General features: G+C 44.8%; 1 protein-coding gene across 1 annotated transcript in view; it reads right to left on the reverse strand.

Moving 5' to 3' along the window:
• The window catches only part of uba2 (ubiquitin-like modifier activating enzyme 2), a 50,923-nt gene that overhangs the window by 1,945 nt on the left and 35,450 nt on the right, over positions 1-13,528 (reverse strand). The window contains exons 10-16 of the mRNA XM_072280000.1: positions 12,146-12,309; positions 9,324-9,417; positions 8,482-8,594; positions 6,417-6,572; positions 5,305-5,401; positions 4,081-4,186; positions 1,524-1,660 (exon numbers count right to left, since the gene is read on the reverse strand). Coding sequence (XP_072136101.1) covers positions 1,524-1,660; positions 4,081-4,186; positions 5,305-5,401; positions 6,417-6,572; positions 8,482-8,594; positions 9,324-9,417; positions 12,146-12,309 — 867 coding nt within the window. The remainder of the gene's footprint in view (positions 1-1,523; positions 1,661-4,080; positions 4,187-5,304; positions 5,402-6,416; positions 6,573-8,481; positions 8,595-9,323; positions 9,418-12,145; positions 12,310-13,528) is intronic.

The following is a 13,528-nucleotide window of genomic DNA, read 5'->3' on the forward strand; positions in this document are numbered from 1 at the left end:
AATATATCTGTCCTCATCACCACCCCAGCAGGGCATTTCACACAACACCACTCTTTGAGTAAAAAAAACTATCACGGACACCCCCCCAACTCCACTTTCCTCCAATCTCCCTAAAGTTATTCTCTTCCACATTAGTTACTTTCGCCCAGGGAAAAGGGTGCCAACTGTTCACTCAAACTACGCCTCTTATCATCATGAAATCCCCTCTCATCCTCCTTGGCTTAAAAGAGAAAACCCCTAACTTGCTGAAATCTTTCCTCGTAAGGCATGCTCTCCAATCCAGGCAGCATCCTGGTAAATCTCCTCTGCACCCTCTCTAAAGTTTCCACATCTACAAAGAGGTGACCAGAACTGTCCAAGTGTGGTTTAAGCAGTTTTATAGAGCAGCAATGTTATCTCTCAGCTCTTACAGTCAATTCTCCAACAAATAAAGGCTAACACACCTCAACTCTATCAACCTGTATGGCAACTTTGAGGGATCTATAGATATGGACCCCAAGATCCCTCTGTTCCTCCAAATTGCTAAGAATTCTGTCATTAACCCAGTACTGCCTTCAAGTTCATCACTTCACACCATTGACCTCCATCTGCCACTTCTCAGCCTAGCTCTGCATTCTGTCAAAGTTTGTTGTCATCTACAATATTCTTCTACACCATCCACAACTCCATCAACCTTTATGATAGCTGCAATCTTCCTCAGCCAAGATATTTATAAAGATCACAAGGAGCAGAGGTCCCAGAAGCGGAGCACCACAGGTCACTGACCTCCAAGCAGAATACTCCCCATCTACTACCACCCTCTGCCTTACATGGGCAAGCCAATTCTGAATTCACAGTGACAACTTTCCCTGGATCCCATGCCTCCTGACTTTCTGAAAGAACTTACCATGGGGAACCTTATCAAATCCCCTACTAAAATTCTTATACACCACATCCATCATGTGCTTTGTCACATCCTCTTAAGAAAGCAATCGACTTGTGGGCATGGCCTAACCCTCACAAGGCCATGCTGACTATCCTGCATTAGACTATGCTTCTTCAAATGCTCATAAACCTGTCTCTAATAATCTTCTCCAATAAGCATTTGAGTGGATTGGGCCGGGGGGGGGGGGGGGTCACTGTGGTTTGGGAAGAAGAGAGATAAGATCACTGGAGAATAACTGCTTATTCTACTTCTTTTATGTCTGTTTTTCATCTTAAATGTGTTTCTGGAACTGTTAGGGCCTGTGATTTACAGCTTGGTGATCGATTGAGTGACCTAGTGCTTTGCTGTCTCCGAGAAGATTCCGGGAAGTGAGCCGATAACGCCAACTAAAGTATAAAGGAAGATTGAGACATTGAGGTGAACGTGGAAGGCAAGCGAGAGTTCAGCGCCAACTGCTTGCCTTTTGATCACTGCTGATATCCCCTTGCTGCCAGATGAGGAATCTGTGAGTGGCCTATCACTGTGTGGTGGCTCGTAAGGCTTCTGCATTCCAGTGTTGACGATGGCGGGCGATAGGATAAAGGTGGGAGACTCTTACCTTTGGAGGTAGACGGCTGGGCTCCATCATCGCTGCCGTTGGTAATGGCCTTGCCATCTTCCTCACTCTGTTTGGGAGGGGCTTTGTCAGGGGCGTCGCCAACCACCTCAAACTCGATGTCCTTCTCTAGGTCTTCGCTTCAAGTAATCAACACAAAATTCAAGGTACAGGTCAGCAGCCAAGGAATTCATTTCAAAACACAACCCAGCATTAGTATTTCACAACCCCCCCCGCCCCCCCAAATAAGCAGATTCCTTGTTTCCTGTCACTGCCTGTAAGGAGTTTGCACGTCATCCCTGTGACTGCTTGGGTTTCCTCCTATACTCCAAAGACGTACAGGTTAAGGTCAGTGAGCTGTGGGGATGCTGTGTTCGTCGCTGATGCAAAATGATTTAACTCACTGTATGCTTTGATGTACATGTGACCAATAATCTGTATTGAAGAACACGCAAAGAAGTGGACAAGTTTGATTCTCCTGCTAGACTGGACTTCCAGATTACAACTACTTCAGGACACACCGTTCATCACAGTATCCCAGTTCTCCTCTCCCAACACTGGCTAAATTAGATAAGGATACAATGTCTGGTGTAGTCTAACTGGCTGCAGTTACTTCTGTTCTCAGCTCACTGTCCTGAATTACCAGTGGGTGACCATATGATACCAGGGCAGGGAATGGATAGAAAATCTTGAGACAAGGCCCAGGGGAATATCACACACCACTTCCCATTCAAGGGTCAGCAGTGGAAAAGGTGAGCAGCTTCAAGTTCCTGGGGGTCAGCTTCTCACAGAATCTATCCTGGGCCCAACACATTTAATGCAATTACAAAGAAGGCATACCAGTGGCGGTACTTCATAGAACATAGAAATCTACAGCACATTACAGGTCCTTCAGCCCACAATATCATGCTGACCATGTAACCTACTCTAGAAACTGCCTCGAATTTCCCTAGCGCATAGCCCTGTATTTTTCTAACTCCATGTACCTATAAGAGGCTCTTAAAAGACCCTATTGTATCTGCTTCCACCATCATCGCCAGCAGTGCATTCTACATATCCAGCACTCTGTGTGAAAAACTTACCCCTGACACCCCCTCGGTACCTATTTCCAAGCACCAATTTCGTTATGAGGCCAGGAGGTTTGGTACATCACCAAACACTACCAAATTTCTACAATGTACTGTGGAGAACATTCTGACTGGTTGCATCACCATTTGGTTTGGAGACTTCAATGTAAATCAGCGGTCCCCAACCACCGGGCGGCAAAGCATGTGCTACCGGGCTGCGAGGAAACAATATGATTTGGTGATAGGAGTCAGCTGCACCTTTCCTCATTCCCTGTCACGCACTGTTGAGCTTGAGCGCACGTGAGGTCATTACGCACGCGTTATCCATGTCAGCGCGGGAAGGAGATCAACTCCTCAAGCTTGCAAATGACGGCCGGCTGAAAAGTATGTTTGACATAACATCTCTGCCGGCATTCTGGATCAAAGTCAAGGCTAAATATCCTGAGGTAGCCACGAAAGCACTGAAAACGTTGCTTCCATTTCCAACGTATCTCTGCAATGAATGCAATGGAAACTAAACTGCAGAATAGACCGGACATAAGGAACCCCCTTTGAGTATCGCTGTCTCCCATCACCCCTCGATAGGACCGTCTTGTTGCAGGAAACAAGCCCAGAGCTCCCACTGATTCAGCAATATTGGTGTGTTGCAATGAGTTTATATGTTCATATGGGGAAAATAAGCGGTGTTTGTTTAATATCCAAACATTACTTAAAATGTTATGATGCTATTGACTTATAAGTGACTTATATAACCACATAAGTGATTTATGTAACCATATAACAATTACAGCATGGAAACAGGCCATCTCTGCCCTTCTAGTCTGTGCTGAACGCTACTCTCACCTAGTCCCACCAACCTGCACTCAGCCCATAACCCTCCATTCCTTTCCTGTCCATATACCTATCCAATTTTTCTTTAAATGATAATATCAAACCTGCTTCTGCCACTTCTACTGGAAGTTCGTTCAACACTTACTTCAAGCTCCCCTGTCCTCCCTTGATAATTGACTTATCACTATATTCATGCGAGGAAAATATGCGCTGTGTGTTTAATATTAAATTTGTCAGATAAACCGTTTTAGAAACTAAATTGAGTGTAATAGCCACTTATCACCTATATTCCGTTTGTGATTAACCCCCCCCGAACAGAATTGCCAAAAACGATTTGTAGAAAAAAAATCGGCACGTACACGCATGCGCATTGGTGCCCGCGCAAGGCTTCATGGTCATTGTAGTCTTTCAAGGGGTAAACAACGTATGTGACTGCTACTCTTGTCCGTTGGCAACCCTACCCCCCCCCACCCCCCGGTCGGCTGGTCCACAAGAATATTATCAATATTAAACCGGTCCGCAGTGCAAAAAACAGGTCCACAGTTAACATATATCAGAGATAAACTGTAAGAGATTATCTTTTTAAACCTTATCCTCACATCAAGTCCACAAAAGCATTGAGCATTTTCTCAATTACGATGACAAACGTGATGGTTTCTCACCTGTGCAGCAGTGTCACTGTCAGAGTGTAGTCCTGCAAGAAATCATCGACCTGCAGACGACTTCCATTGCGAATGCCAAACTCAGACAGGCTCTTGTTATTGTTTGCTGCAATAGATAATGATGGATACATCATAGACAGACAGGTTTCTGCCTTTGCTGAGTGATCACAGCAGTTTGGCCAGAATCATTCACTTGCGGTTCCCATCCTTTATTACTGACCTCAGAAGATCTAAAGCAGGGACACTGTTGTGATTTTAGGAGTTTATGGACAGGATGTTCTCACATTCAGCAACCAGCTCCTTACTCCAAATGATGTTCTTTAAGGAACAGAACTACCACAGTAGCATAGCGGTTAGTATGATGCTGTTACAGCTTGGTGCGTCAGAGTTCAGAGTTCAATTCTGACATCATCTGTAAGGACTTTGTATGTCCTCCCCAAGCAATGCGTGTGTTTCTTCCAGGTGCTCCAGCTCCCTCCCACAGTCCAAAGATGCACAGGTTACTATGTAAATTGATCATTGTAAATAGTCCGTGACTAGGCTGGGTTAATCTAGGGTTGCTGGGCAGCACAACTCAAAGGACCAGTAGGGCCTGTTCTGCACTGCATCTCAAATAGTAGCATGAGATCCTTCCTGACGACATGAACATCAATTTCTCTAACTTCTGGTAATTTCTCATCCTCCCCCTTCTCTCTTTTTCCATTCTGACTCCCCTCTGACTGATTTACTTCTCCTCACCAGCCTGTACTTCCCTGTGGTTCTCCTCCTCCTCTTCCCGTTTCTCCCATGGTCCGCTCTCCTCTCCTATCAGATTCCTCCTTCTGCAGCGCTTTAACTTTTCCACCTATCACCTCCCCCCTACCTTCACCTATCATCTTCTAGCTTGTCCTCCTTCCCCAACCTTATTCTGGCTTCTGCCCCCTTCCTTTCCAGCACTAATGAAGGGTCTCAGCCTGAAATGTTGTCGGTTTATTCCTCTCCACAGATGCTGCCTGACCTGCTGAGTTCCTCCAATGTTCAGCACCTGCAGAATCTCTTGTGTTTATGAGATCTTTCATGTCAATCTGAGAGCAAAGCCTCAGTGGTATGTCTCAATACGTCCAATGGGACTGGACAGAACATCATCCCTCACGTTGTCCCTCAAGTGGCAGTGAACCCACGGCATTCTGACTCAGTGTGACTGTCCTCAGCCAAGCCAGGTAACACAATGAACCAGTAATGTACCTTCAGTTTCCCCTTCCTCTGAGGAGATGAGGATTGTTCCTTTGCCATCCTCTATCTGAACATCTGGAGCCACCATTCCAAATTTATCCTTCAAAATCTGATCAAGAACAGAAAAGCACTCCTTAACACATTGTTATAGAATCTTCCACTTTATGCCAAATAACTCAGACATCAAGGAGGAGCGTTTGATAGCTCAGGACCTGTACTCACTGGAGCTGAGAAGAATAAATATAGAGGGTGGATGTGGAGAGGATGATTCCTATAGCGAGAGAGTCTAGGATCAGAGAGCACTGCCTCACTTGAGAGAGATGTTCATTCAGAACAGAGATGAAGAGGAATTTCAGTGGATAGTGAATCTGTGGAATTCATTGTCACAGACGGTGTGGTGGCCAAGTTATCGAGTATATTTAAAGTGGAGCTTGATAGACTCTTGATTAGTTAAGGCATCAAAGGTTACGGGAAGAAGGCAGGAGAATAGGGTTGAGAGGAATGATAAATCAGCCATAATGGAATGGCAGAGCACACTTGATGGGCTAAAATGCCCTAATTCTGCTCCTATGGTCTTATTGTCAACATTCCAGGGAGAATCAAGTCACTGCCAAAAACTAAAAAGGGCAGAGGATGAATATGTTGAACTTAAGTGGATAGGACTACTTTAAAAGGGAATTTGTGTTTGAGACAGTGCAGAGGAGATTCACCAGGATTAGAGTTTGCAGAGAGTTGAGAGGCTCTGTCTTGCCTGGAGCAGAGGAGGCTGAGAGGTTACCTGATGGAGCAGAAACAGCTAATAAGAGGACCATGATTTTAAGATGATTGGAGGAATGCAGATGGGGGTTGTCAGAGATGGTGGTTGCTTTTTTTTTAAAACTAGTGGGTGCATGGAACATATTGCTGGGGTGGTGGTAGAGGTAGATACAGTACATTAGGAACACTGAAGAGACTCTTAGATAGCCACATGGATGATAGCAAAATGGAGAGCTACATGGGAGGGAAGGGTTAGATTGATCTTAAAGGATTCAAGGTTGTTTAATGGGGTGAAAGAGAGAGCGTGAGTGAGTGAGACATTAAAAAAGGCGTGCGCGCACATGCACACACCCACCCACACAATTTACCCGGTCCTGGAGCAACTGGACAGACACTTTCTGGATGTTGAGCTTGACGGTCACTTCAGGCTTGACTGAACACACGTAGCAGCTGGGATTCGGAGGGTCCAGAGTACATGGAACCAGCAGCTTCTTCCGGGGATTTGGCTGCTTGTTCAGAAAGATCTGCATTGGTAAAAGACCAGGGTTGACAAGTGTTGACAGGAAACAGATTTCCACGTCAGCCTAAGCTGCAGAAATCACAACCCCTTCTCCAGAGACACATAACTGTCCCAAAATAGGCACTGCCTTACCAAGTGCTTGATCTACCGAGGAGCAACAGAGACAAATATCATCTCCAGACCTGGGGAAGGGGAGTGATCCAGTGAGAGTGATTCAGGCAGGGAACATCCTTGCCAGGACCAGACTCAAAAACAGTTACGTTCCCCAAGCAATAAAGTTAATAAACACCTCTGGCCACTAACCCACCCCTCCACACCCCAACCATCCCCTGTCAGAGTCACTTTATGGACACACAAACAATGCACGTATATTAGCTGTCTTGTATATTTACACGTACTGTCTTTTATCACTGTTATTTTTTGTGCTGTATTGGATCTGGAGTTACATTCTCCTTTACACTGGTGTACTGGAAATGATATTAAACAACCCTAAATCATCTTACAGTCATAGAGCACTACAACACTGAAACAAGCCATTCAGCCCATCTACTTCACGCTGTACCATTATTCTGCCTAGTAACAGCTTTCTCCATCTGGACCACCAATCGCCTCCCATTCAAAGTTCAAATTTATTAACTAAGTATGTTTACCATATACAAGTTTTAAATTCATCTTCTTGCAGGCAGCCAGAAAACTAAGAAACACACCACAAAGACCAACAAATATCAATGTGCCAAAGGACAAATGGTGCAAATAGTAAAAAAAAATTAAATACATAGAATACGAGCTGCAGAGACCCAGAAAGTGAGTCCACTGGCTCACATTCCACGTGCCTATTCAAACTTCTCTTAAATACTGAAATCAAACCCATATCCACCACTTGTGCTGGCAGCTCACTCCACACTCTCACCACCCACCAAATGAAGATTTCCCTCATGTTCCCCTTAAATATTTCACCTTTCACCCTTAACCCATCACATCTAGTTCTAGTCTCACTCAACCTCAAGCTTGCTTACATTTACCCTAGTAATACACCTCATAATTTTGTATAGCTCTATCAATCTCCCCTCTTTCTCTTACACTCCAGTGAATAAAGTCCTAACCTATTCAATCTTTTCCTATAACTCAGGTCCTCAAGTCCTGGCAACATCCTTGTAATTTTTTTCTGCACTCTATCAATATCTTTCTTGTAGGTAGGTGACCAGAACTCCATACAATACTCCAAATTAGGCCTCATCAACGTCTTATACAATTTCAACATAGCATCCCAACTCCTTCCTTACTCTCATCCTCCCCCTTCTTCACAGTTATTCCTGAAAATTATCCACACTATAGCATCAGAGAACAGTAGAGCACTGAAACAGGCCATTCTGCCCATCTAGTCCAAGTCAGGCCATTTAAACAGACTACTCTCAACGATCTGCACTGGGACCACAGTGCTCCGTACCCCTACCATGTGCTTATCCAAATTTCTTAAACACTGGAATCGAGCTTGCATGCACCACCTGTGCTGGCATCTCTTTCCACACTCTCATGACCCTCTGGGTGAAGAAATGTCCCCTCATGTTCCCCTTACACATTTCACCTTTCATCCTTGACCCATGACCTCCAGTTGCAGTCACACCCATCCTCAGTGGAAGAAGCGTGCTTGTACTTACCTTTATCCATACCTCTCAAAATTTTGTATACCTCTATCAAATCTCCCCTCAATCTTCTACGTTTCAAGGAATAATGTCCTAACCTACTCAATCTTTTCATAAAATGCAGGTCCTCCAGACCCAGCAACATCCTCGTAAATTTTCTCTGCCAGGTTTGTACCTGAACCAGCCTTCCCTGGACACCACTGAGGAAGTAGCATCCTGGCAGCCAAGTGACCAGACCTGAGATATCCTCCTCACTCTCCCCGCACTTACTGTCCTGCATTGTTCTAGGTTCCCGGACAGAATCTTCAGTCCTTCCAAAACGATCAGGCCAGCTATCACTGCGTTAGTGGTGGCGATAGCAGGAATGATGTTTCCTGCCATGGCTAAAAGGAAGAAGTCAAATTAGCAAAACTGCTGATCAAAGTATGGCGATGGTTAGTGGAATAACATTACAGTGCTAGCAACCTGGGTTCAGTTCCTGCCTACCTGTAAGGAGTTTGTATGTTCTCCCTGTGTTTCTCCCCATGCTCTCTGTAAGGAGTTTGTATGTTCTCCCTGTGTTTCTCCCCATGGGTTTCCGTACACATTACAAAGACTACTTAATTGGTCACATGGGTGTAACAGGACGGCGTGGACCTGTTGGGCCAGAAGAGCCCGTTACCATGTTGTACCTCTAAATAATATATGTAAACAACCTTACAGGTACCTGGATTCAGTGAAGCAGCCAACATGAACTCACTGCTCGGAAAAGGAGGACCCTCATTGTAAGAAATGGAAAAAACAGGTGCCCTCCAGAACATAAACATTGTTCCAGGTTTATTCAGATATTGAAAGGCCTAGATAGTATGGATGTGGAGAGAATGTTTCCTACTGTATGTTGGGGGGGGGGGGTGAGGAGTCTAGGATTAGAGGACACAGCTTCAGAATTGAGGGACATCCATTTAGAAAGGAGGTGAGGAATTTATTTATCCAGAGAGAGGTGAATCTGTGGAATTCATTGCCACAGACAGGTTTGGAGGCCAAGTCATTGAGTATATTTAAAGCAAAGGTTGACAGTAAGGGTACTGATTCCGCTCCTATGTCTTATGGAATATTTAATATGCAAACCTTACATTTCACATCAAATTTGCTCTTCATACTGATGCTGAAGATGTGCATTCGCAAGTTAGCAGCTGCAGTCACGAAGTTCATGGCCGGGGGATCATCCTGGGAACACAATCAAGCAAACAAATTAAATGGCGTATTTACGAGCAGCACTGTTGCCAGAAAGCAGCATCCACCATCACAGATCCCCAGGATTTTGTCCCTGCTCTCTTCTCACTGCTGTCATCAGGATTGAGGCCGAAAAACCCTAGGACCCACACCATCAGCTTCAAGAACGGTTATTACCCTTCAACCATCAAACTCCTGAATCAGTATAGATAACTTCACCCACCATATCCCCCCTCACAACAATGCCCTGTAGTTCCAGACCAAAACCCCAATTGTAAATTTCTGATCTGTTAACATTCATTTCAAGAGGTCTAGAATACAAGATCAGGGATGTGATGCTGAGGCTTTATGAAGCCCTGGTGAGGCCTCAGCTTGAGTACTGTGAACAGTTTTGGGCTCCTTATCAAAGAAAAGATGTGCTGGCATTGGAGAGGGATCAGAGGAGGTTCACGAGGATGATTTCAGGAATGAAAGGGTTATCATACAAGAACATTTGACAGCTCTGGGCCTGTACTCACTGGAATTTAGAAGGATGGGAGGCGGGGTGGATCTCATTGAAACCTTTCAAATGTGGAAAGGATGTTTCCCATGGTGGGGGAGTTTAGTAGAAGAGGACACAGCCTCAGGACGGAGGGGTGCCTATTTAAAACAGAGATGTGGAGAAATTTCTTCAGCCAGAGGGTAGTGAATTTGTAACCACAGGCAGCTGTGGAGGCCAGGTCATTGGGTGTATTTAAGGCAGGGATTGATAGGTTCTTGATTGGACACAGCATCAGAGATTACAGGAAGAAGCCCGAAGAGTGGGGCTGAGGAGGGAAAAGAAAAAACGATCAGCCATGATTGAATGGCAGAGCAGACTCGACGGTCTTACGTCTTATGGACTTATAATTGAACGTCAAGGCAGTATAGTAGCATAGTGGCTAGTGTTAGATTATGACTGTGCCAGTGGTCAGTGATCAGGGTTCAATTCCTACCCCTATCTGTATGGATATCTCCCCGTGACTGCATGGCATTCCTCTGGGTGCTCCAGTTTCCTCTCACAGTCCAAAGATGCACAGGTTAGGGTTAGTAAGTTGTGGCATGCTGTATCGGTGCCAGATTCATAAAACACTACAGCACAGAAAGAGGCCCTTTGGCCAATCTAGTCCATGCTGAACTGTCGATCTGTCTAGACCCATTGACATGCACCCAAACATTAGCTCTTCCATCTCTTCTATCAATGTACCAATCCAAATTTCTCTTAAATTTTGAAATCGAACCTGCATCCACAACTTGCACTGGCATTTCATTCCACACTCTCGCCACCCTTCTAGTGAAGAAGTTGCCCCTCATGTTCCCCTTAAACATTTCACCTTTCACCCCTCATCCTTGACTTCCAGTTATAGCCCCACCCAACCTCAGTGGAAAAAAACCTGCTTGTAATTTTTCTGTCTGTACCCCTCATAATTTTGTATACCTCTATCGAATCTCCCCTCATTTCCCACTCTCTGGCAAATAAAGTCCAAACCTATTCAACCGTTCTCTATAACTCAGGACCCCAAATCCCAGCGACATCCTTGTAAATTCTCTCTGCACTCTTTCAATCCTACTCACATCTTTCCTGCTGGTAAGTGACTTAAACTGCTCACAATATTCCAAATTAGTCCTCACCAATGTCTTATAAAACTTCAACATAATACCGTAAGAGATTAGGACAATTTTTCCAATCTGCATTTAAGCATTTAAGGATCTTGGTGTTTAATTATACACCTTGTTAGCCTACCTCTGTACCGCTCCACCATCTCCATTCCATCCTCCAGCCTTTGATCTCTGCTCTAGACAGCTTGTGCGGCCGCATTCCCCCACTTATCACATCTCCATGTCTGGTGGCTGCCCAGTTCAGTCTGAAGTAGCAACAGGTCACTAGTAGAGAGGCCCATTTGGCTTATTCAGTGACTACACCGCTGACAGAGGGGGAGCTCAGTAGCACAGCAGCTCATGTGATGCTTTACAGCAGCAGTGACTGGTTCAATTCCTGCTGTTGTCTGTAAGGAGTCTATACATTCTTTCCCCAATCACACAGGTTTCCCCTTGGTGCTCTGATTTCCTCCCACATTCCAAAGATGTGCAGGTTAGTAAGGGTCGGTAAATTGTCGGCATGCTTTGTTGGTGCTGTAAATATGGAGAAATTTGCGGGCTGTCCCCAGCACAACCTTGGACTGTGTTGGTCATTGATGCAAACAATGTATTTCACTGTACATTTCGATGTGCATATGATAAATAAACTTCATCTTTAAAAAAGGTTGAAGATCTCTTTTCAGCAGCTCATTTGTGGGGAGGACAGGAATCCAAGCCATTGAGCTTACCGAACATTGGGCCAGAAGGCTACGTAAAACTTCCCGGCATCAGGTCCTTATGAAGGCCAGGGAAAATACATAAAGGACATAGAACAGCACAGCACTGCACAGACCACTTGGCCCAGCAACATGATAAAAAAGCCAAATGGGCACATGGATGATGGAAAAATGAAGGATTATGTGGGAGGGATGGCTTAGAATGATCTTGGAGTCAGTTGACACAACATTGTGGGCCATAGGGCTTGTACCCATGCTGTCCACTCTGTTCTGTTCTAACTAGGGAAATTTAAACCTGGTTCCGAAAAGAGAAACATGACCCAATTCCAGAGGGTGTCAAAGTAAAGTCCCAGATTCAGAATAGAAATATTACAGGCACTTATTCTGACCTTGTCCCAGACCAGCTCTCCTCCATCCCCCTTCTCAGCCAGACGGGCTTTGAGGTGATCAACACTCTGTGCAAACAAGTGTGCGTAGCTCCTCACATCAAGGACCTGCTGATCCTTCAAACCAGCCTGAGAAGTGCCCGTTTGCTGCAGCGATAAGCCGGTCTCTAAATGACACAAACAAAATGTTTACCATGGCTGCATGGGAGAGGAAAAGTACCTGTACAGGTCAACAAGTGAAAAACACAGGAGAATTGATCAATACGATTTCAGTAATTCAGCCAGTTAATTGGTCAGTATGGTATGGTAGCGTAGCAGTTAGGGCAACACTATCCAGTCAATGATCACCAGTTGGGGTTCAATTCCTGTCGCTGTGTGTAAGCAGCTTCTACTTTACTTCTCCCCATGACAGTGTGGGTTTCCTCCCACAGTCCAAAGACAACCAGGTTAGGGTTAGTATGGCAACACTTGCAGGCTGCCCCCGGCACATCATCAGAATGTGTTGGTCGTTGACACATTTAGTGTATGTTTCGATGTTTTCAATGTACATGTGACAAATAAAGCTAATCTTTATATTTATGAGTCTGTTTGCACAATGAAAATGCCCTCACACAGCAATTATGTGGCTGGGTAGGAAGCAAGGACTTTACTCCGTAGAGAAACACTTGAGCGGCAGGTGGGCGTGCCTCGGTTTGGTGTACCCATTGCCAGTGGATTGGAGATACACATCCAGGATCCCACTTCATTCAGCTTCCATGCTTACTACAAAATCCACAAAGAAAGCGGTATGACATCGCCATCTACAGGTGGAGCAGCATCTGACAAACAGATCACGGCCTAGATGCACTGCATGTCAGTCCAATCTATTTCAATAATCCTTTGTTAAACTACAGGTAAGGCAACGCCTGGTCTAGCTGATAGCTGATCTAATGTTAAGTATAGAATATACAGGAATGCATTCTCTTTTGACAAAAAAATGACTGAAGAGTCAGGACCTTTGAAAAGCAATCCACCCTGTTGGTCTGATGTACAAAGCAAGCATTTCTGGGCCAGTATTTGCTACAAGACCACCATGCCACTACTTGTCATTCAGTGTTTAACAGAATGGCATTTTATTTAAAGATGCAGCCACCATTTCTGTCTTCCCTCCCATATGACAGAGGAGCAGAATTGTCCATTCAACCCATTTAGTTACTAAGGGATGCCCCTCTATTCCTATGGGTGCACCCTCTGATCCAAGACACCCCCCACTATAGGAGACATCGTCCCTATATCCACTCTATTTAGACCTTTCAATATTTAATAGGTTTCAATGAGATAACGCCACAGACATAGAAGCAGAATTAGGCCATTGAGGCCTATTTTATCATGGCTGACTCAATTTTT

The sequence above is a fragment of the Mobula birostris genome, chromosome 15 (assembly GCF_030028105.1).
Source record: "Mobula birostris isolate sMobBir1 chromosome 15, sMobBir1.hap1, whole genome shotgun sequence".
Classification (NCBI taxonomy): domain Eukaryota; kingdom Metazoa; phylum Chordata; class Chondrichthyes; order Myliobatiformes; family Myliobatidae; genus Mobula; species Mobula birostris.